The 22,479-nt window shown below is 45.4% G+C and overlaps 1 protein-coding gene across 2 annotated transcripts in view; it reads right to left on the bottom strand.

Moving 5' to 3' along the window:
* Positions 1-22,479, bottom strand: part of FSHR (follicle stimulating hormone receptor) — a gene marked incomplete at its 5' end in the record, with an annotated part of 92,536 nt that overhangs the window by 6,161 nt on the left and 63,896 nt on the right. For both annotated transcript variants that reach the window (XM_082217530.1, XM_082217531.1), the window contains 5 exons: positions 2,409-2,594; positions 7,078-7,152; positions 9,199-9,267; positions 15,101-15,178; positions 16,842-16,913. In XM_082217530.1, the coding sequence (XP_082073656.1) occupies positions 2,409-2,594; positions 7,078-7,152; positions 9,199-9,267; positions 15,101-15,178; positions 16,842-16,913 (480 nt within the window). The remainder of the gene's footprint in view (positions 1-2,408; positions 2,595-7,077; positions 7,153-9,198; positions 9,268-15,100; positions 15,179-16,841; positions 16,914-22,479) is intronic.

Here is a 22,479-nt window from a genome sequence, read left to right as displayed (position 1 = left end):
TGGGCTTACTTCTGAATAGTCATGCACAGCATTGTGCTGTCAAGTACTTCTTAAGCGAGGAGTACATACTCAGGATCACTTAAAGCAGATTGGTTGTGCCTTAAGCGCCAGGACATCCTGAGCATATGCACTCTTTGGGCTGCATATTTCGAACATGAGTGGTGGACCAGGAGGGTCCTCATAAATAATAATAATAATAATGGATTTTGCAAAGCTGAAGCCAGCCCACCTATGCCGTGAAACACTGAACCGAGAAGCAGTTAAATGCATGATTGGCAACACAAACCAACTGAGTTTGTGGGTTAATTAAATCAATCAACGTGCAAATCTCAAAGAATACTTGAGAAAGATGGAGATAAATGAGGAGGACCCTTGATGCTCGAAGGCCCGGCGATACCCCACTGGTGGCAAATCATTTGTAGGGAAGGTTGATTTAAGAGGCTGAGGAGGCCCTGTGATTAGCATTGGTAAAGCTCCACGGGGGTCTTGCTAATGAATCTTTTCGAAAATCAGGGACGCAAATGCACGCTGTGGGTGTATCAATTTCATCGCGCCCACTCCTATCCTGTCCTATGGCTGCCCAAATGCCTATGGTCCTCTTCCCATCTGCCAAAGTGATGGAGAGCCTCCGGAAGCAGCCTTTTATGCAGTCAGTTCTTTTGTGAAGGCAAGTCTTGCAGACTTGAGGATGGTTTCTAATTTGCCAGTGTCTGTCATTTACATACCTATTCTACATGGGAGGACCAAGCAGACATTCAGATAGACTGAATGACATCAGTATCCCCCCCCCCCCCCGAGGCAAACAATGTGTACCTGAATGCACCACCCAATGCCTGCTTCTTTTTGGCAAGCTGCAAAAAAGGAAAGATTTCTCTTGCTTCTGTTGGCTGGATTCAAAATGGCCTAACAACTTCCTTGGGCTCTCGCCTGAGCAAGCAAGAGCCTGTCTGGTAGTGAGCAGGGATGGATGAATATGTCAATTTTGGTTTATCTCAGATTCTCCTTTTCCTAGTCTTAAGCTCAGTACTCTACATTCCCACACCAGTTTGTACAGGTTTTGTTTTTTAATGTCCCATGACAATTTGTCAGCGTTTTGGCACAAATTTCTCCTAATATACACATTTTTGTATGCTGCTATAATGCAACTGTATACATTCACAGCCATAGCTAGGTGATCTTGCGCCCCTGGCAGAACTGTCCAGATTAAGCCCCCTAGCCGCAGACAAATTAGCTCTCCTTTCCACCTCTCCTCCAACCCCCCCTCCCCCCATTCAATTCACCCTCTATTAAAAACCTTTTCTTATGAGGCAATAATTGATATTTTTATTTACAGACATATTTATGTACATGTTTTTAGTTGATTTTTGCGCCCCCTCCTCGCCTGTGCCCCTGGCAGGGCCCCACTTCACCACCCCCTAGCTACGGCCCTGTATACATTATTTCTATGCAGATTTATGCAAGCTTTACATAGCAAATGTACTTTTTGTACTTTCCTGGAGAGCTGCACTGCAGAAACGAGTGTGGTTTTTGAAGGATATCTGATTTATGATAGCCACATTCAAATATCTCAATGGCTATCCCATGGAAGAGGGAACAAGCTTGTTTTCTCCTGCTCTGAAGGGTAGGGCTTGAACCAATGGCTTCAAGTTACAAGAAAAGGGATTCCGACTCAACATCAGGAAGAACTTTCTGACAGGAAGAGCTATTCAACAATGAAACAGACTCCCATGAGAGGTGATGGACGCGCCTTCCTTGGAGGTTTTCAAGCAGAGATTGGATGGCCATCTGTCATGGTTGCTTTAGCTGAGATTCCTGCCTTGCAGTTCCCTTCCAACTCTATGATTCCATGATTTTACTATTCTGCGATTTTTAAGTGGTGTGTGAAAGCTCTTGGGCCCTCTCCAGCCTCCTCTGCCTTATAAGAAAAAGGCCTTAGCAAGAAGGAAGAGGAGTTGTCTTGCACCGGTGGCTAACTAGCAACCCTCCATGCTGTTGAATTCCCACTCTCATTGGTGAATCCTTTAAAATAGGAGTGGGAAACTGGCCCAACATACCTTGCTGGGCTACAGCTCCCATCATCCTTGACCACTGGCTATGCTGGCTGGGGCTGATAGGAGCTGGAGTCCAACAAATATATGGAGGGTTCCCAATTTCTGGTCTAATGGGTAGTCTTCCTTACTTGACCATACTTGACCATTGGTATCTCCTGCTCAAAGCATGAGAGCTGGGAAGTCTGTGAGCCTGCGTGTTTTTGAAAGTGCTTGAGAAACTTTAAAGGTACTGCACCAGTCTCTCTGGCATAGCAGGACAGAGAATTGGCACGTGACAAACACCATCTAACTCAAGACAGACTCAGACACTTACAGATAAATTCAGGCTCTTAAATGCAAAGAATTGGGGCCACTCACTTTTGTTTCGTCCAGTTTGCAAATGCACAGCAGTGGCTTGGGTAGGTGAGGTTTGCCTCGATCAAGGAGCGGAACTTGTCCAAAGGAGGTAGTTTCTTTAAGTTGTACGCAGATCTTGCTATCAGCTTGTTAATTTTCTCCAGTCCAATGCTGGGCAGTTGGCTGATCTTGGTCTCTGAAATATCCCTTTAAGAAGAAATGTGATTGCTTCATAATTCCAAACAAACCAATTCACTACTTACATGGAGACATTTCGAGGATCTCCTTCATTAGCAACGTAAAATAAACTAGCAAGAAACACTAAAAAATAAGAACTGATAATATGATCTTGTGCAAGCTTGCTTGAAAGTAAGCCCTACCAAAGACTTGGGTCTTATTTGTAAGTAGGGACATCAGAAGGCATTATTTTTTATTTTGCCCTGTCACATGTAGCAGTGTTTCCGTTCTGCTGCAGTTCATCTTCTGCCAAAACCCAGGTTACTTGTCTTGCTGTTCTCTGTGGTGACATTACCTAACTTAGGGCATCAATTCTACCCCATTCATATCAATGTAAAGGGAACACAATGCAAACGGGACAAGAAATGTAATCAATAACGTATTGCTTGTGGGCCAAAAGCCAAAAACAACAGGGAATACTGGTCATATTCACTGAATTGATTTCCATTTCAGACATGGGAATAAGCAAACATCGGCAATTTCTGTTCCCATTTCTGTTGGAGTTCTCCAACACCCCTATTTGTAGGTAAACTCTCCTGGGCTCAATACATAGTTCCTCATCTATACGCTCTGATCCTTGTGTTAAAATACTAGAAACCTGCAGCTAAAGACTTGTACAGATACTTGAAGACATCGAGAAAAGCTCTCAGCTATGGTCTTCAGCAGCTAGCTATTTGCACCACCAGAACTCTGGATCATCAGAAGACCAGGCTGGCTAGTCCTTAGGATGGGAGTGTGTAATGTGTATGGGTTGCTCGTGTGTAAGTTGCCGCCTCTCCAGGCTTTGTTGCCTTGCTAAACCTTTCAGTCTGGGCAGCCCTTCACTTCGTGGCTGCCTCAGTCGCTAGCAGAATCCGTCAGTGGGCGTTTCTTAAATCATTTCCAACATAAAAGTTGTTTGACACCCAGTCTCCTCCTACTCTCTCTGCGCGGAAGTCTTCTGCGCAGGGTGGGCGTGGGTAGCGGAGGACCCGTGCTCTCCCCGCTGATGTCCGGTGAAGAGTCCTGGAGCCCTCTCGCCGATTCCCCCATCAGCCCCTCTATATCCCTGGTGTTGCGCTGATTTGCTTCCCCATCTGCGGAGCTGCCTCTCTCCCTGCTGGGCCCTTCTCCAGCATCATTTGAGAGCCTTCCCTCCGCCTCTAGCTCCGATGTCAGTTCCCTGACAGAGTGGTTTCTGAACACACCTCTCCAGCCAGCCAGGCAAGAGGCTTTTCAAGGATACCTTCCCAACTAGGCAAAAGCATTCAAGGAGGGTTCGAAGAAGGGCATGAAAGGGGTGTGGCCTAATGAGAGTGGGCCTGGGGACCACCTAGCCTTAAGGGAAAAGGTGCCCTTAAGCTGCATATTTAGCCTGAAGGGAGTCAATCAGGACACACCAGACTCTATAAAGGCCTTATATCCAAGCCACTTTCTCAGCCGGTGCAGTGAGTCCTTACAGACTCTGCCTGTTGTGGTTCCTGATTTCCAACTGATTCTGATCATGTCTGATTCTTGTCTTTTGCGCTTGAGCCGCAGCTACAACCTGTCTTGGAACTCGGCCAATGCCTGGCAGTCGGTTCAATGGACGCAAAGACAGATAGGGCTCCTTAATCTTTCAACAATTTTGTGGGTAGATGGAATTTCAGCAGGTTCACCCATGACCATGCCAGAGTAACTCTGCTGATAACATGTTAAAGGTACACGTGCCCCATTCTCTGTTGCCTGCCCTAACTTCAACCTGTACCCCACTGAGCATCACTTTGTTCTCACTGGTCCTCAGGGCATCCATCTCCAAAGCTCCTTTGCCCATTGGTTCCTTCTTTGCCGTCAGCACCCAACCCGTTTAATAATAATAATAATAATAATAATAATAATAATAATAATAATAATTTATTATTTATACCCTGCCCATCTGGCTGGGCTTCCCCAGCCACTCTGGGCGGCTTCCAAAAGAATATTAAAATACTATAATACATCAAACATTAAAAGCTTCTGTCTTTAGATCCTGCGTGAATTTTCTGCCTCACCCAAAGGGGCCTTTCACTTCCTTCTTAGAAATCACACTGTTTGCCAAAGTTCTACCAAAGCTGACACATTTGCTGCATTTGTCCTGGGCAGTTAGAATGTTCATGAGCATCCCATGTTAGCCTGTAGACAGGCAGCCTGCAGGTAATAGCTGGCTTTTAGCTTTCTTTCTTTTTGGGGGGTGGGGTGGGGAGGAAATTCATATAAAGGGATAGGGATGTCAAGGTTGCTAGTACCAAGCCCAGTTTTCCAGGAGGGAAGCCATGCTGAACAGATATGATTGCTTTCTGCAAGAAAATAGCAACGAGAGCTGACAAGGAGGAGACAACAGGCAATCTATTTGGCTTCCCTGCCCGCGAAATACAGTTCTTGCAGCATTAGCACAATGAGATATTGACACTAGAGGGGTGTGTGTGTGTCCAGATGAAGCTTCACAGCTGCAAGGCCACAATACATGGAAACAAACCAGTGTATGAGGAAAAGTGCCATCCATGCGGAGAATTCAACTGGATTGCCATTTGGTCAAGGACTGTCTTCACTGTGCATGAGTGGTCTGAAGGAGAGAAGGCACCCCAAAAATGAATGAGTGTTGGATGATGGCACAAAATGGGTGGAGCAAGGAGTGATGATTCCCTGACAGAGGCTGAAGCTGAAGGCGCCTGGAGAGGATAAAAACTTGAGAGCTTCTGCTCATTGCAGAAAATTGACCATTAGGTCAGTATGAAAGTGGGTGGGGTGGGGTGGTGAGAATCTGAATATGACCACCATTCATTGCAAAGGGACGAGGGCAGACATACTGGTAAAGCTGATAAAGTGGCTGCTTTGTAAGCCCAAGACATAATGAATGACATTAGGTCAAAAATGTTTCCTTTAACCGGTCCAACCGGATGCTGGAGATGAAGCTTTCATCTTGGGCATCGAATTGTTGTGCATTTGCATGCTCTTTGGAAAGCCCCAGGGATAGAACTTGTTCCTTTTCATGGGCAGACTGCACAGCTAAATTTGGGCCGGGTAAGGGAACCAAACTCAGGTCCAAGTATAGAAAGGGCCAGTTCTACCATTTGGCAGGCAGAAGTGGCCCACCTCGATCAGCATGTAGATTTGGAGGTGCCAACAAAGCAGGGGTTGGGGAGACGGCAGCCCTTGAGATACAGTTGGACTCCCCATCACCCCCAACCAGCAGGACTGATCATCAGGGATGATGGGAGTTGTAGTCCAACAACATCTTGAGGGCCACAGGTTCTCCACCTTGGTGTGAACCGGTCATCTTGCTTGCCCAGTCTCTCTGAAGCACCTTATGTTGGTTAGAGATGGATAGGAGAAGACAGGGTGGATACCTGGCTAGTACCCCACATTGTCCCGAGTTCCAATTCCATTGTTAGCTTGAGTGGCACCACCTTGCAACTCAATGTTCTATGCAAATGCTGGCTCTGGATTCTTCTTTTTGAATATAAACTACTTGGCATTGATATTGTCACCTGTATACTGATTCGGGAACAACAAGCCTTAAATCAGCCTGTCGGGCAATTTAATAAAAAAAACACCATTTGTTGTGCTGGTAGAAAAGAAGAAGAAGAGGGGGGTTGGAAAAAGAAAGCAAGAAAAAGAATTGATTTAGTCAATTCTGTTTTCGCCAAGCAAAGATGTTATTATGGGTCAATCATTCCTGTAAGTGAAAGTACGTTTGGGTGTATTCTCCGGTGACAGATGAGTAGAAAAACTCTCTTTCATGATCTTGGCCAGGAAAAAAAAGAGGAAAAAAAAGGCAATTTACCATTCACAGAACGATGTAATAGAACAGAATAATTCTCATAAAAATAACTCAGTGTTTGAATTTGAAGTATCGGATGAATCTGAACTGCAGTGAAATCAATTTGATAACCCATCAGAATGTGATGGTGTTTGGCTCCTGCTTACAAAGGCGTCGCGTTAACTTCTCGCTACAGGGAAACGGTGGTTATTTTCCTCCCCCCTCCCCGCCCTGCTGTAACCCCATCTCAAAGAAATGTTTATTGCTTGGCTGCTACAAAGAAGCTTCAGTTACAGCCTTATCCAAATATTAAAATCATGGATAAGGAAGAGCTGGAATCCTGTGCAGGGGAAACAAAACAAAACAGGGGGGTTGGAATAAACATTATCAGGAGCAGAGGACAAATACAGATGGTGAGATTTACACAAGGCTGGCGATGCTGTGGGAGTCAAAGGCCTTTCCGCTGCCCAGAAATGGAGGGTTCTGCCCGAGAGAGGCAAGCACTGCTGAACATGATCGTACGATTAAAAAACCCATTCGCCTGGACACACAAACAGAATAACCACAGGGAGCAGCTCTTGCGGGCTGGGGTGCGGCGTTTTTGAATTCTGAAGATGTGCCTTCTTGTCTGTTGTGACCACTCATCTGAGATATTGACACAACGGCAGCAAAAAAATAGTGAGAATTATTACTTACAAAACGGCTGGTCCATTGGCTCCCAGGAAAACTTCATTAGGCAAATTTTCCAGCTTGTCATTACCACTCAGATTTCTATGTTAGAAAGAAGAAATAAATAAAAGTTATGGTTACTGTTTGATTTTTTTCATCATCAACTAGCTAGGGTTGCTTAAATGGCTAATGTTTAATTGACTAGTCAGTTGTTTTGAAAGAAAGGCTATGAACCCATCCAGGCCCTGTGGCCATCATTGGGGGCCCTTTAACTTTAAGCACGATCCCCTGAGATTGCTTTTTTCACCTCTTCCCTCCTTTTCCCCCTTTTGTCTTGTGTATTTTAGACTGTAAGTCTGCTCTGGACAGGGGCGGAGGAAGGGGGATGCGGTGGAGGTGCAGTGGGGCTGCCCCAGGTGTCACCACTGAGGGGGGTGATAAAATGCTAGGCGGCACTCACCGCAGGGCCTGCAGCGTGCCGGAGCCACACGTCTCTCCTGGGAGTGACACGGTGGCTTGGGCTCCCGCAGGCTCGGCTCTACCCCAAACGGTCCGCCCGCCGCCTCCCCCTCAGCTGTAGGGTGGCTGAGTGGGAGGAGGCAGGCAGACTCCTTGGAGGCCTTGCAGAGTGTCCTGCCCTGGCTTGCCCTGCCCTGTGGGCAGCTGGCCCCACCCCTGGGCACAGGGCACGCATGCCGCCCCAGGGCGCCTGATCGGCTTGCTCCACCGCTGGCTCTGGGGCAGAACAATCCGAAATGGAGTCAGATAGGCGTGAAGTGTCAGTCCCACAGCTGGACCTCAAGCCCTGCCAGCTTGTGGCAGCTAGGGTAGAAGGTGGGGAGGGTATGCCAGTTCCAAGGAGACATAGGTAAGGGGCCCAAGGATCAGCCCCCTCAGAGGATCCAAAGGACTTTGGCTTCAGCTTTGGATGGGAGTTCCGATAAATAACCCTGTTATTATGGCTTGGTGGGCCGTGGTGTGACTCTGCATAAAGCAATGTCCACTGTTCCTCTCCCTGTTATGATTTCACTCAACGTTTGTAGGATTTACACCCCTGTTTTGCCACCTCTAACACAGTGATCCTTAGCTGTGTGTAAGCTACCTGGCTTAAGACTCAATATCCTATGCAAAGAAAGAACTTAAACACGCACAAACACAGAGATTAAGCTGTATATCATGGGTAGGCAAACTAAGGCTCATAGGCCGGATCAGGCCCAATTGCCTTCTGGATCCGGCCCACAGATAGTCTGGGAATCACTGCGTGGATCACCAACGCACGTGCGTTCTTTGCTTCCCCTTCTCTCTCCTCACACACCAGCGCCAGCGCCTCCTCCCTCCCTCCTCCTGGCTTCTCCCTGCCCTGCCTAGAGGAGGAAGGGGACTGGGCTTTGTTGGTGCCAGCAGCAGCAGCGCTTGAGCAGCCGCCATTTTAAGCAGCCCCTCTCCGGAGCCCTTTCGCGTGCCTTTCAACATCCCTCTGCTGCCGCCAGTCCCTGCCGCTTGCAAGACACAGGTTAGCAGCTCCCGGGACTCTTGGTGCTCTTGCATCATTCCTCCCCCCCCCAAAAAAAAATATAGTCCGGCCTCCCACAAGGTCTGAGGGACAGTGGACCTGCTGAAAAAGTTTGCTGACCCCTGCTGTATATGAAGCCTGTAACCTAAAGAAATACATTGAAATAAACTGAGCACGATCCAATTACAGTTAAGCATTTTTAAGCACTGATTCCTATCAATGGGAGATGCATGTCAATGGGTGGCATTCAGCCAAGGTTTACTCAGAGTAGAAATTATTGGGCCTAGCATAAACTGCATACCCATCAACTGCCTCATAAAAACTAGGACATCCCTCTCCCTCCACCCCGTCGGAGCACAGCAGCCATTTTGGGTGCCATGCTTTCATGTGATTTTGGGCTGAGATCTCACATGGGTCACATGACTCACATGGGATTTCCGACCCAGAAGATGGTGTCCTGGAGGGGTTGCAACTGCTGTGTCTCTAATCTGAGTTCAGCTCAGTTGGACACCACCCTCTACTTAAATCTGTTCTATGGAAAACAAAACTGTAACAGAAGTTATTTTGCTGCAATATATCTCCCATGGAATGCCCTCCAAAAAGCCAAATCAGTAGAATAAAGAAATAATACACACAGATCAGACAAGATGGTCCCATTGAAGGCATGGTCTTCAATTTCGGTGAGTCCATTTTTATTTAGCCTTCTGCAATAAAGAGACAATGGCTGTTAGACTCTATTCTATTTTTTTAAAAAATGGCAGCATTCTACTGAAATACTCCTTAAAACAAACTCCCCCCCTTTAAAAAGGAATTTGTGGTAAAGAACATTTTTTCATAAAACAACAATAGCCTTTAAACTGTGACACTCCCACAGAAAGTCAATCTGACTGTCTCTGGAGCAGTGATAAGAATTCAGTGATTTGCATCTAACATGTGCCACACATTCTGCAGGAAAAGGAGGGTGTCAATCAAAATGTTAGCAAAAAGATAACAGAAGGAGGAAAGTTATTTGCTTCATTTATATACCACTTTTCCACCCAGGAATTCCAGGCGGCATACAAGGCGTATCCCTCTCCCCATTTTACCCTCATGGCAGTGCTCTGTGGTAGGTTAGGTCGAAAGAGAGTGACTTATCCAATATTACAAAATGAACTTCATAGCTAATTGGGGATTTGGACCTGGGGCGGCCTGAACGACATGAAAAGAAGCGTCCCATTTTTTTGCAATGTAACAGTTCTTCAAATTTCCATTTCCTCATTTAAAGGGCACAATCCTGCTATGCATCACTTCATTTGCAAATATTCTAATTTTCTAATTGGGTTCTTCATCCCAAAATAATGCATTTGTCAAGCTGACAAGTAACTTCGTTCCCTTTACATTTATAGAGCAGAATTACTACTTAAGGTTGTTTCCAGATGGCCTGCTAATTGAACATTCATCCTGATTGGCTTGCAGGGAGTTCAGACAATATTGCGCCAAGCAAAACTTATCCCACGCTTTCCAGTGCATTTTCTGGACGCTTTCGTTATAGCAAAAACACAATCTCTCAAACAAAAAAAATTGAACATTTCGCCCTAGTGCATGCACTTTTGCACACATTACTCACCAAGAGAACTACACTGAACTGCCGAATTAAGGAAAAATGCAAATTTTGAAAGATTGCTATGTTTTGGTTTGCAGATTATTTAGGAAAGTGTGAATTAAACCTGAACTGAATCAAATTCTCCATCCCTACATTGCACAAATAGCAATAGCAAACCTTGGCTACAGCTCACGGTTAATGCGGAGGGTGCTTGACCCTGGTGCTTCCCAGTTTGGATGACACAGCCTGACATGGCAGGAAAGAGAGCCAGGGAGAAGCAAAGCAGTTGCAAGCTTCAATCTGGTAACAGGCATGTTCCTGCAGTCTTACAAAGTCATAGTTTGGCTTGCCACGTTGTGCAAACCAGACTGAGGGATGAAGCAGGAGAGCATTTGGTGCCTTATGCAATTGCGAGTTTCTTTGGAAACTCAAAGCGCTTTCCAAAATGACGAAATAACAGTAATACTAGGGAATCTCAACAAGCTTGCAGAGGAATTTTTCTCCCAGGGAACGACGATAGCTAACCTGCCTTTCCCTCTCTCCGGCTCCTCGCTTCATCCCAAACAATCTTCTGCAGTCAGTTGTATTTATCACTTCCACCCCATAATTTGCCTCCTCCCCTGCTCCTATTGTGACTCGGCAAGACTCATCCACTCTTAACCCAAAGTGGCAGGCTTGAGTGATGGGCTGACAATGAATCATTTAATTAAACTGTCAGAAAGCCTCCATGCTTGGCCTCTAATCCAGAGCGAAAGCTGCCCATTCGAGCGATACGCTTATCTAAGGTCCAAGAGGGTGTGCGAAGGTTGACATGGAAATCAATTACAGTCATGGTTGGAGAGATTACCCTTTTGACTGTGAAAGGCACGTGCCTGGTAGTGTCACGTCTTTGATGCATGTCAGAGGCGATCATGGCTTACGAGGAAACCTCCCGTGATGCCTCTGGAGGTGACAAGACAAGCCAGAGAGAAATGGCTTCACAGCTAGGCTCCCTGACATGAGTGCTTGTGTGAAACCAACAGGGTGAGCAGGAGAGAGAACAAATCAAGATGTGGACCCCCTGAGGCCTAGTCTGCAGCCCTTGAGGGGAGAGTCAGACAGGGAGTCATTCGTCAGCCAGGAAGCTCCTGACAAAACTTTCCAAACAAGGTCAGAGCACTGATGATGATAATAATGAAGACTAATATTGAAGTAGTTTCCATTAGCCATTAATTAGTAATTTTACGTAGGTGTGTTCATTGCTTTGTTTATAATGCCTGCAAAACTTCCTTGTTTAGACCATTCTTCCCAGACAAATAATCTTAATACGTAACATTATTTTATTTAAAATTGCTTATACCAGGCAAGAGTTGCCCAAATGAAGCCTCTCACTGGAAGCCTTGCTCAAGGGTTTCTGCTTGTGCAATGGGGCTTTCACCCCTTCCCCTTCAAACTGGCTTGGGGGTGTTCCAGAAACCCCCCAGAACAGCTCACAGGAGGAGGAAAAGCCAATATGTTTGCGCAGACAGAACATCTGTAATACCACAACATTGAATTCCACCCAATGGTCCATTGCACTCACCACAGCTACTTCTAAGATTGCTGGGCTGATCTAGTGGCCAAAGAGAGCTATAAGTTGGATGCCCTTGGCTAGAATCGCAACTCAACCCTACTATGTCCTCACTAGGTGGCCTTGGGCAGGTCACTTTCTCTCTGCCTTGATATCCCCATCTGCAACATGGGGGATAAAAATAGTGATTTACCTTGTTGCAAGGATGACAATAGTGCTATGCATGTGAAGCATGTTGAATGCTTAAAGGTTTTTTTTACACATCCTAAGCACCCAAGGTTCTCAGAGTAAACATATAGCCTTATCGACCAGGACTCGATCTCTCTCTCTCTCTCTCTCTCACACACACACACATTTGCTTTTCTGTTTTGTCTCGTTGTCAGCACATACTATGTTACAGCCATACATAAAATAATAGAAAAAGATAGCATAGGTATAAAACAAAAACATATGATAGTAATAATAATGTATCTAAATTCTTCCAAGATTATTTAAATCCTCTATATCTTAAATTATACTTCCCTTCCACTCTTTCCATGGTTTCCTATCTATTATCCTTTCAACTGCATTTTCTTACTCTACTAATTTGTTTTCATTACCTTACACAATCTCCCGTTATAACATCTACTGCTGAGTATTTTTTCAGCCCGTTATGGTTGTTTTCTTCTTATAATACCCCCCCAATATAATCCGTATATAATATCCAATCCGTTTTCAGTCTCGGGGCCTTATACTTCTTAGCAAGCAGGCTGCACATTGTACCTTTGCATCTCCCCCCCCCAAAAAAAAAACTTCACACTACGCACCGAACAGGGGGAAGCTCCATGAAACTGAAAGCCACTGTCTAACTAGGTCAGGTTTGGTTGCCCTGTGGCCCTCCATCAGCACCAGCCAGCATGGACCAATGGTCAGGGAATGATGGGAGTTGGGTCAAGCAGGACATGGAAGGCCACAGGCCCCCTGTCCCTGCTCTAGGTTCTTTTTATTCTTTTTCTCCACCCCATTCGTAACTGTATTTGTTGTTTAGTCGTTTAGTCATTTAGTCGTTTAGTCGTGTCCGACTCTTTGTGACCCCATGGACCAGAGCACGCCAGGCACTCCTGTCTTCCACTGCCTCCCACAATTTGGTCAAACTCATGTTCGTAGCTTTGAGAACACTGTCCAACCATCTCGTCCTCTGTCGTCTCCTTCTCCTTGTGCCCTCAATCTTTCCCAACATCAGGGTCTTTTCCAGGGAGTCTTCTCTTCTCATGATGTGGCCAAAGTATTGGAGTCTCAGCTTAAGGATCTGTTCTTCCAGTGAGCACTCAGGGCTGATTTCCTTAAGAATGGATAGGTTTGATCTTCTTGCAGTCCATGGGACTCTCAAGAGTCTCCTCCAGCACCATAATTCAAAAGCATCAATTCTTCGGCGACCAGCCTTCTTTACGGTGCAGCTCTCACTTCCATACATCACTACTGGGAAAACCATAGCTTTAACTTGTAATTGTATATGCCTCTGCAATATCTCCCTGACCCTGGCTTGCCTCTTCATTTTTTTCATACAGGATTGTGATTGGGATACCGCCTTGAAGAACTGCCAGTCAGCCACTCAGGTTACTTATGGCTCACATCTGATCTGGCAGGCTGAGGGGGCTGGGGAGGGATCTATACTGCACAGCAATTCTGCACATCCTTGGACAAAATGGCCGTCCACGAATGACCCGCATGGAAACTTCTACAAAGGCACAAACAAATGGTAACCACTGACTTGGTGATAGCAACAATGGAATGCAGGCATCCGCTTCAAGGGGACATTTAGATATGCTCACCCCACCAAAAGAAAGCGAAAAAAAGAGGGAGGGGGAGGAGAAATCAGGGATGGTTCATTAGGAAACATCATTGTTCCTGCGTGATGAGAAGGCTTCTTAAGGCCTCAGCGTGGCACCGGACTGCGAAGTCGCCTGTGACAATATATTAACATTATGCACAAGCGTAGCAAATTATCAGCCTCTCTGCCCATTGCTTGTCTGAGTAATGGAATGTCTGCAGCCAGCAGGAAAGATGAAGTCGTCCTGCTGTCCTCTAGAGCACCGCTTGAATGATGTGGGGCTGCCTTGGCAAGTGTAAAAAGAGAGACTACCCTGGGCATCATTACTTTTTAAATTTGCTGCACGTTGCGATTCGAGAGAGAGAAGGAGAAGTTGGTGAGTGGAAAAGAAAAGAAGAAATCCAGTTTGTCTGGCGTGGAGAAGGCCTGTTTTCATGTCCGTGAAACCTAATCGGCTGGAAAGTTGTTGTGGATGCAACTCCAGGGTAGTTCTTCCATTTTCCAAAAATGAAAAAACAAAGATAAAAACCCAGGATAAACTGCATGGGCTTGGGGAGAAGGAGCAACGCAGCGGAAGCACAGAATCATGGAATTGTAGAGCTGCAACCCCTTGCAATATGGGAACCTCAGTTAAAGGATCCATGACAGAAATACTGAAAATGCAACAGGAAAAGAGCTGGAAGTGTGTTGATGAAGAGTGCAGTGATTTTTATATGGAATATGCATCAACCAGTCCCTTTTTATCTAGGACAGTACAGTGGTACCTCAGGTTAAGAACTTAATTCGTTCTGGAGGTCCGTTCTTAACCTGAAACTGTTCTTAACCTGAAGCATCACTTTAGCTAATGGGGCCTCCCGCTGCTGCCGTGCCGCCGGAGCATGATTTCTGTTCTCACCCTGAAGCAAAGTTCTTAACCTGAGGTACTATTTCTTGGTTAGTGGAGTCTGTAACCTGAAGCGTCTGTAACCCAAGGTACCATTGTAATCACTTCCCAGGGCCAGGCTCTGCTAAAGCAGTGTTTTTAATTACTACACAGTATTGGGTAGGATTCAGACTTCACCTTCCATGGAATTGAAAGCTTTTGATCCAGTAGACAGATCCTTTGGTCAGAGACAGATTTTCCCACCCTCACGGCTCCCAGCACCAATTCCTACATTGCTCTGGAAGATCCCATGACTGTCTAGAACAGGAGCCACTGTGCTATAGTGGTTAGAGTGCCAAACTAGGACCTGGGAGACCAGGGTTCAAATCCCCACTTAGCCATAAAGCTCATTGGGTGACCTTGGGCCAGTCACTGCCTCTCAGCTTAACCGACCTCCCAGGGTTGTTGTGGGGATTGAAGGGGGGGGGAAGGTGGGAAATAAATGCAATGCAATGCAATGCAATAAAATAAGTGCTGGAGGCTAAAGAGGGAGGGGGGAATCATAAAAGGTCACCTCCCCAACCCTCAACACCACTCACTAGCAGGAGTGAAGGATCCAACCCAATATTAGTTTGTTTACATGAGCATCAAAACCCTTGTTTAAAGTTGGAGCTAGGTTAACATGAACACATGGACAAAAATAAAATAAATCCTATTGACCCGAGAGTACTTACATATCAACACGTTCAGAACTGAGCCCCAGGAAAGAATTTCTTTCAATCTTGTGTATGTTTATGTTGTCTTGGACGTCACTGAGATTTAAAGAAAAAATACATTTCAAAAAAGAAAATTAAAACGCGCCCCTTTGATGCCTTGTTGGCATACAAGGCATCAAACTTTCCTTGGTCTGGAAGATTTCTAATCCGCCTTTCAGTTCTAAGAGCAAAATAAATCTAATAAAGTCAAATACTGATGCATCTGCAAATAAGAAAGAAACAAATTATCTTCAATGTTTTGACGACGTTGAATATTTACTGCGAGCTGTTTTGGAAACAGCTCATGGGGGAAAAGGAGCACATAAGTAAACTCAGATCAATCACTGCTGCCCTCCCATTGCTATTGCAGCAAGGGGAGCAGGAGCGGTGTTGCTATGGTCCAGCCATTGACATATGGGTGGAGGCACCACCCCAAAGGACCCCTGAATCTTGTTGGGATGTTCCGTTCCACCTTAAGGAACAGGCATGATTGTTGTGTGTCACATGTCTGTTTACACTCCAGCACAGCTTGCTGGGAACTTCCATTTGTGTGTAGCTTTTGCTTTAGCTGTTTGCTTTGGACACAAAGGAGAGCAGACATGTTTCCTTTTGTCCTGATCTACGCTGAATAATTTTGAATTATGGTGCTGGAGGAGACTCTTGAGAGTCCCATGGACTGCAAGAAGATCAAACCTCTCCATTCTTATGGAAATCAGCTCTGAGTGCACACTGGAAGGATAGATCCTGAAGCTGAGGCTCCAAGACTTTGGCCACCTCATGAGAAGAGAAGACTCCCTGGAAAAGACCCTGATGTTGGGAAAGATGGAGGGTGCAAGGAGAAGGGGACGACAGAGGACGAGATGGTTGGATAGTGTTCTCGAAGCTTCCAGCATGAGTTTGACCAAACTGCGGGAGGCAGTGGAAGACAGGAATGCCTGGTGTGCTCTGGTCCATGGGGTCACGAAGAGTCGGACACAACTAAACAACAACAACAATGCTGAATAAACCTGCTTGTAAATATGCTCACACAGCCTCTCGTGCCACTTCTGTTTGTGCAGCATTTGCTCTTCTGAATAGCGTGCTCAGTTTTCTAAAGCCTGGAGCCACAGATTTATGCTGCACCAGGGACCAGAGTTCACCTGGCACACTGGTCGGTGGGCTGGAGCCAGCTGGGGGCCTGCCAATTGCCCCTGTTTCCTTGGATACATGCCAACAAATCTGACCTTAAGGATCATGCATTCTTATGTATATACAGTATGGATTTGCAGCCCTCTTCAGGTGTTTTCTCTCCACTCAATCTCAGTCACACGTAGAGAAGCATCACCCCTCCCCAGCACTCTTGGGAAGGCTTGCCATGCATCAGGAAAATTCCAGACATGTCCTGGTTTTCAGCTGTAAAAATGGTGCGTGTGGTGGTGGTGGGGAAGGATATTTTGCCAAATTGGCAAAACGTCAGGGGAAACCCGGATGTAATGCAGTAAACATTCAAAGACATCAAAACGTTGAAGATCATTGGTTTCTTTTTTACTTGCAGATGTTTCAGTGCAAAATTCAGTGTGGAAATCTGGTGGAGATTTCCTCCAACAAACTAGAACTGATTCAGCTCTTGGCATGGACGAATTCAGTTTTAAATAATTCCGCCTCCCTCTTTCCTTCATGGGCAACCCAAGAAAAATGGTCAAAACCCCAAAATATTAGAATAATCCAGTAAAAAACTTACAGCACAAACTTCACGGAAGAATGTATCTGGTTAACGACGGGTAAATACATGATTGCAGTGTTTGATAGCAACCTAGAGGGAATAAGTACAGGTTGTTAGCACATCTCTGAGGAAAAGTAAAGAATAACAAATGACTGAAATGAAATTGAGGCAGAAAAGTTGCAGGCAAATTTTTGTTATTCTCATTTTGTTATTCAATATTTAGTCACCCCCCCAACATTCTAAATTCTGGGTAGTGATTGATGTCTTCTATAACTCTGCTTACATGTTTTTCATGTGCAGGACATATTGCGGACATATTGCTTCATTTCCAATTGCTTCATGTCCTGTAGCTTCCTGCTGAAATCCTGCGATGTTGTTGTACCACACCTTTGCTGCACACAAGAGCACCTGTCCATATGACAATAATGCAATAATGCTGGGGAAGCATCACAGAACAACTAATAACGTGGAATGATGTGCAGATGATCCAGTATAAATCCACCATTAATGTACTACTATTGATATGTTGCTTTAGTCACAAGAGACTACGGCCCTGCAGGATTTGACATCTTTCTGCAGGGCCTGCAAGATGGTGCTGGCCTTCGGCTTAGACTCACTCCTACCCCTTATATGGGATTTGGTATATAAATTTTCCCTTGGCTTTCTTTCTGCCCCTTGGAGGACCTGCATGGATAGCTGGCTCGGGTGAATATCTGATGTTTCCTCCCTTTATGGTCTTGATTTATGGGCTACTACTAAAATGAGGCTGTATTTTAAGCTGTATTTTAAGCTATATTTTAATTAACTGGTTGTTGTTGTTGTTGTTGTTGTTGTTTTCCTATTATATTTTATTGTAATTCATATTTGGTGTTAGACGCCCTGAGCCTGACTCTGGCCAGGGAGGTAAATGTTGTTGTTGTTGTTGTTGAAAAAAACCACAACCCATGCCAGTTTGGAGGCATCATATTAAAACTACAGTTCCCAAGGTTCCCCAGGGAGACAAAATTATGATAAACCCAGTTTAAGCCTTGGAAGAGGAAACTGCAGCCATTGTTTCAGAACTTTTGCTGTGCTTTATATACCAAAAGAAAAGCATCAAAACAATTTAAGAAACATGCAATGCCCTTACGCACCTAGAAGACTATTCAATATTGGGATAAGGTAAGAAGATTCTGAGTGCAACAGGGCTCTTCCCACTTGTAATTCTTAGCAATTGGCTGACTGTGGAGGTAAAACAAGGCTATGCCACGCAGGGGTCAAGAACGGCAGCGATAGAATAAAGGATGCATCATCTTCACGGCTGTGCTATGGCTATGATTCCAAAGTGCTTCTGACAGCACAAGGAAGAATCATCAGGTATTCATGTACAAATGTGAGTATTGATGCAATGCGTCAGCCAGTCCTAATGGCATTCTAGCTGACATCGGGATGAATGGAGCCGCCATTTCCATTCCAAAGTGAGTCCTCAAATAAGGTGTCTGTAATGCACGTTATCAAAACGTTCCATAGAGTTTCAGCTGGGCCATTCACAGTCTAATAAGGGTTCATTATCCGTCTCATTTCCTATCCTCCGTGCATTTGCTTCACAGGAAAGCAGCATGCGAAGGAGGGATTGAGATTGCCGTTGCTGCGAGCGTGCGAAAGCTGACGAATCTCTGCAATCGTTATATATCAGAAGGAATAGCGACGGGCCTGATGTCTCATTCAGTATGGCTCATCTTCCTGACTGTGCTTCGTGGGAGCAAAGACATCACAGGAATCTTTCACTCCACATGGGGCTCAAACCCACGACTCTGAGATTAAGAGTCTCATGCTCTACTGACTGAGCCAAATGGCTGGAGCGGGATTGAACTTTGCCATGTGGCTGCTGCACCTTTCCAGCTTTCTTTTATAAAATTACCTGGCCGATTGGCTCTTCTGGCTCCTTAGCAGGACCTCTAGATAGTGCACAAAACAAATGAAATACAGTGGTACCTCTGGTTACATACACTTCAGGTTACAGACACTTCAGGTTACAGACTCCGCTAACCCAGAAATAGTACCTCGGGTTAAGAACTTTGCTTCAGGATGAGAACAGAAATCGTGTGGAGGCGACGCTGCAGCAGCAGGAGGCCCCATTAGCTAAAGTGGTGCTTCAGGTTAAGAACAGTTTCAGGTTAAGTACGGACCTCTGGAACGAATTAAGTACTTAACCTGAGGTACCACTGTACTGTGAAAATCCCTGAAACGAGAAGTAATCAGCTAGAAATATTATCTTATAGAAATAGACTAAATAATAAAAATCAAAAAGTTTAAAGAAAAAAATAGAAAAACCTAGATAGTGGCAGGGATGAAACTCAGGGGCATGCCTGGTCTACTTAGTTATTTAAAGGGTGAGCCCAGTCTACATGGTTGTTATCATCTTGCGGTTTCAGTATTCATCACGTCTTCTACTTGCACTGCGTTCTTATTGAACCTTTGACTTGCGTTAGGCGTATGTTTCCCTTTTCTTGACAATCTCTCAGAATGACGCCTTGTAACAGACTAACATGGCTTCCTCTGCATGTCAGCTTTGGTATAATAAGTGCAACCTGACTCATCGTGTCTTTAAACATTCTACGGTTTTGGGGGGAAAAGAGCTACAAGATTTTTCACTAAGGCCGGGTGGTTTGATCATATGAAGCCTCTGTTTGTCAGCTTCACCAGCTCCCACTTGAAGGCCAATTTAAAGTGCTGGCTTTAATCTCTAAAAAGACCTAAACAGCTCAGGGCCTGGTTGCCTTCTTTTCTGTTAGAGCGTTTATTAATTTTCCAATAAAAAACATCCAATTAACATATCAAATCATAATCCAATAAAAAAAACTAAATTAAAAAAAAATAAAATCAGAATTATAATTCTGATTTTATGGCTTCCCACAGTCTGAACGTCAAAGCGTCTCCAAATCTCAGTCCTGCCTCTCACGATGTTTCCATATCCGATTTTCCATAGCCGATTGCCTTCTTTTCTATCCGGATATTAAGATCCTCTTTGGAAGACTTGCTCCAGTTCTCTCTGCCAAGTGAGGTTCATAAGCCCTGCTGGATCAGGCCAAAGACCTATCTAGTCTAGCATCCTCTTCTCACAATGGCCAACTAGTCGCCAATGGGAATTCCATGGACAGGACAGAGCTTCACCTACTTGTGATTTCCATCAGCTGGCAATCAGAGTGGAGGCAGAACTCCGTTATCATAGCTAGTAGCAAATAGGGTTGTCAAAAGATTCCAGCCAAAATAGAAACGAGTGGATATTGACAATGTCCACTTATTGGTCCTGTGTCCAGAACAGAAATCAATCCAGCAAATGTGATCAGTAGATCAGCATTTGCCGGCACCGTTGCTTTCCGTCTGCAAATCGTATGTAAGTGATTATGTTTCTTTCCCCATTTTCATTGTGTTTCCTTCATCCTGATATGAATGGAATAATGCCATTTACAGAATTTACTCACACTATGTTATGTACGGTAATTAGGCGATTATGTAATTTTGCTGCAGTAAGATGAAAAATGTAGTTTTGGGTGGAAGATGAACTGCAGCAGAACAGAAACAATGATGCATGTCTTTTTGGTAGTGGCACCATCGTTATGGAATAGTCTTCTCAGGGATGCTCACATGGTACTATTTTTGTGGCCTTTTCTGCACCAGGTGAATAATTTCTGTTCATGTTGTTGTTTAGTCATTTAGTTGTGTCCGACTCTTCATGACCCAATGGACCAGAGCACGCCAGGCACCTCCCGCAGTTTGGTTAAACTCATGTTGGTAGCTTCAAGAACACCGTCCAACCATCTGGTCCTCTGTTGTCCCCTTCTCCTTGTGCCCTCAATCTTGCCCAACATCAGGGTCTTTTCCAGGGAGTCTTCTCTTCTCATGAGGTGGCCAAAGTATTGGAGCCTCAGCTTCAGGATCTGTCCTTCCAGTGAGCACTCAGGGCTGATTTCCTTCAGAATGGAGAGGTTTGATCTTCTTGCAGTCCATGGGACTCTCAAGAGTCTCCTCCAGCACCATAATTCAAAAGCATCAATTCTTGGGCAATCAGCCTTCTTTATGGTCCAGCTCTCACTTCCATACATCACTACTGGATTTCTGTTCATGAAAGCCTTCTAAACAACTTAAGTAACATGGCTAGGCTTCTCAGTTTTTTAATTTTTTTAAAAAATGTGTGGTGTGTTTACATATAGGTTTTCTAACACACTTGTTTCTAAGGGCAGCACAGGGCAGGTCACTGCAGAGGAAACGTACACAGCGTATGTCAGACAGAAGGGCCATAGCTCAGCAGTAGAGATTCTGCCTTGCATGCAGAAGGTCTCAGGCCACTGAACCAGCTGGGCCAAGGATCTGATTTCGGTATGAGGCTCTGTTCCAGAGCCTTTTCAGTAAAGTGGGCTGGAGCAGGCATGGCCAAACTTGGCCCTCCAGCTATTTTGGGACTACAACTCCCATCATCCCTAGCTAACAGGACCAGTGGTCAGGGATGATGGGAATTGTAGTCCCAAAACAGCTGGAAGGCCAAGTTTGGCCATGCCTGGGCTAGAGGAACAGAGAAAAGTGTTTAGAGAGTGATTCTTAGCAAGAGATGTTAATACAGTCATTGTTGACTTCTGTCGAGAGACAATGGAGCACGCCTCCGGGGCGAAGTCGAACCACTGCGTTAGCAGCACCAAAGTGACCCCCCCGGGGCACAAGCCTATGCAATGTGTATGGAGGTCTTGGGCTGCCCAGATGACAAGACCCCCCCCTCCCCAGCCTCACTGATGTGGTCCAAAGGAAGGCAGAGCAATATGTCTGGCAGCAGCTTGGCTGCAGGAATTGCTGGAAGGGTTTACTCTTTAGCCTTTTATTCTCCCGAAGATATCCCACAAGGAGATTTAGGGTCAGAGTTTTCCTTCTCCTAGATGGGCTTCCCAGGTTGACAAGCCCCACCTGCCCCTCACTCCCCTCTACAGCTTATGCAGAAACCGTCGTCTGGACCGTTGGACCCACTACAGTGGTACCTCGGGTTAAGAACTTAATTTGTTCTGGAGGTCCGTTCTTAACCTGAAACTGTTCTTAACCTGAAGCACCACTTTAGCTAATGGGGCCTCCTGCTGCCACCGGAGCACGATTTCTGTTCGCATCCTGAAGCAAAGTTCTTAACCCAAGGTACTATTTCTGGGTTAGCCAGAGTCTGTAACCTGAAGCATCTGTAACCTGAAGTGTCTGTAACCCGAGGTACCACTGTACTGACCTTATCCGTTCAATCTGCTGAAGCCTCTCTTCACATGTAGGGGCAGTCCCTAACTCAACAAGGGTTTGAGACCCGTTGGCTACCTCACCTGGTTCAGCCGGCCAGTTGAAGCCATTCGCAGGGTGTAGCCGCTGTCGCATGCTGACAGCTTCTAGGAGCCACAGGCGAGAGCTGAGTGGACAAACTCCCACAGAAGGAGCACAATGTGTCACCCCCCCCACCAGAGTTACTACCCCTCCCCTAACACCCTGGGTTAAAACATATTCACAAGAATAACCAATATGTTAAGAGCCAGTGTCAGTGTTCCAGGGGATGTTGTTTTTTCAATCTATTTTCTCTTTTTGAATTTGAATTGTATATCTGAGGATGAGAGTGGAAGAGATAACAATGGTGGTTTCAGGGCATTCTGGCGTCTCG

This window comes from Podarcis vaucheri (genome assembly GCF_965113315.1).
Source record: "Podarcis vaucheri genome assembly, chromosome: 3".
Classification (NCBI taxonomy): Eukaryota; Metazoa; Chordata; class Lepidosauria; order Squamata; family Lacertidae; genus Podarcis; species Podarcis vaucheri.
Note: the sequence above shows the minus strand (reverse complement) of the source record. Positions and strands in the feature narration are given on the sequence as shown.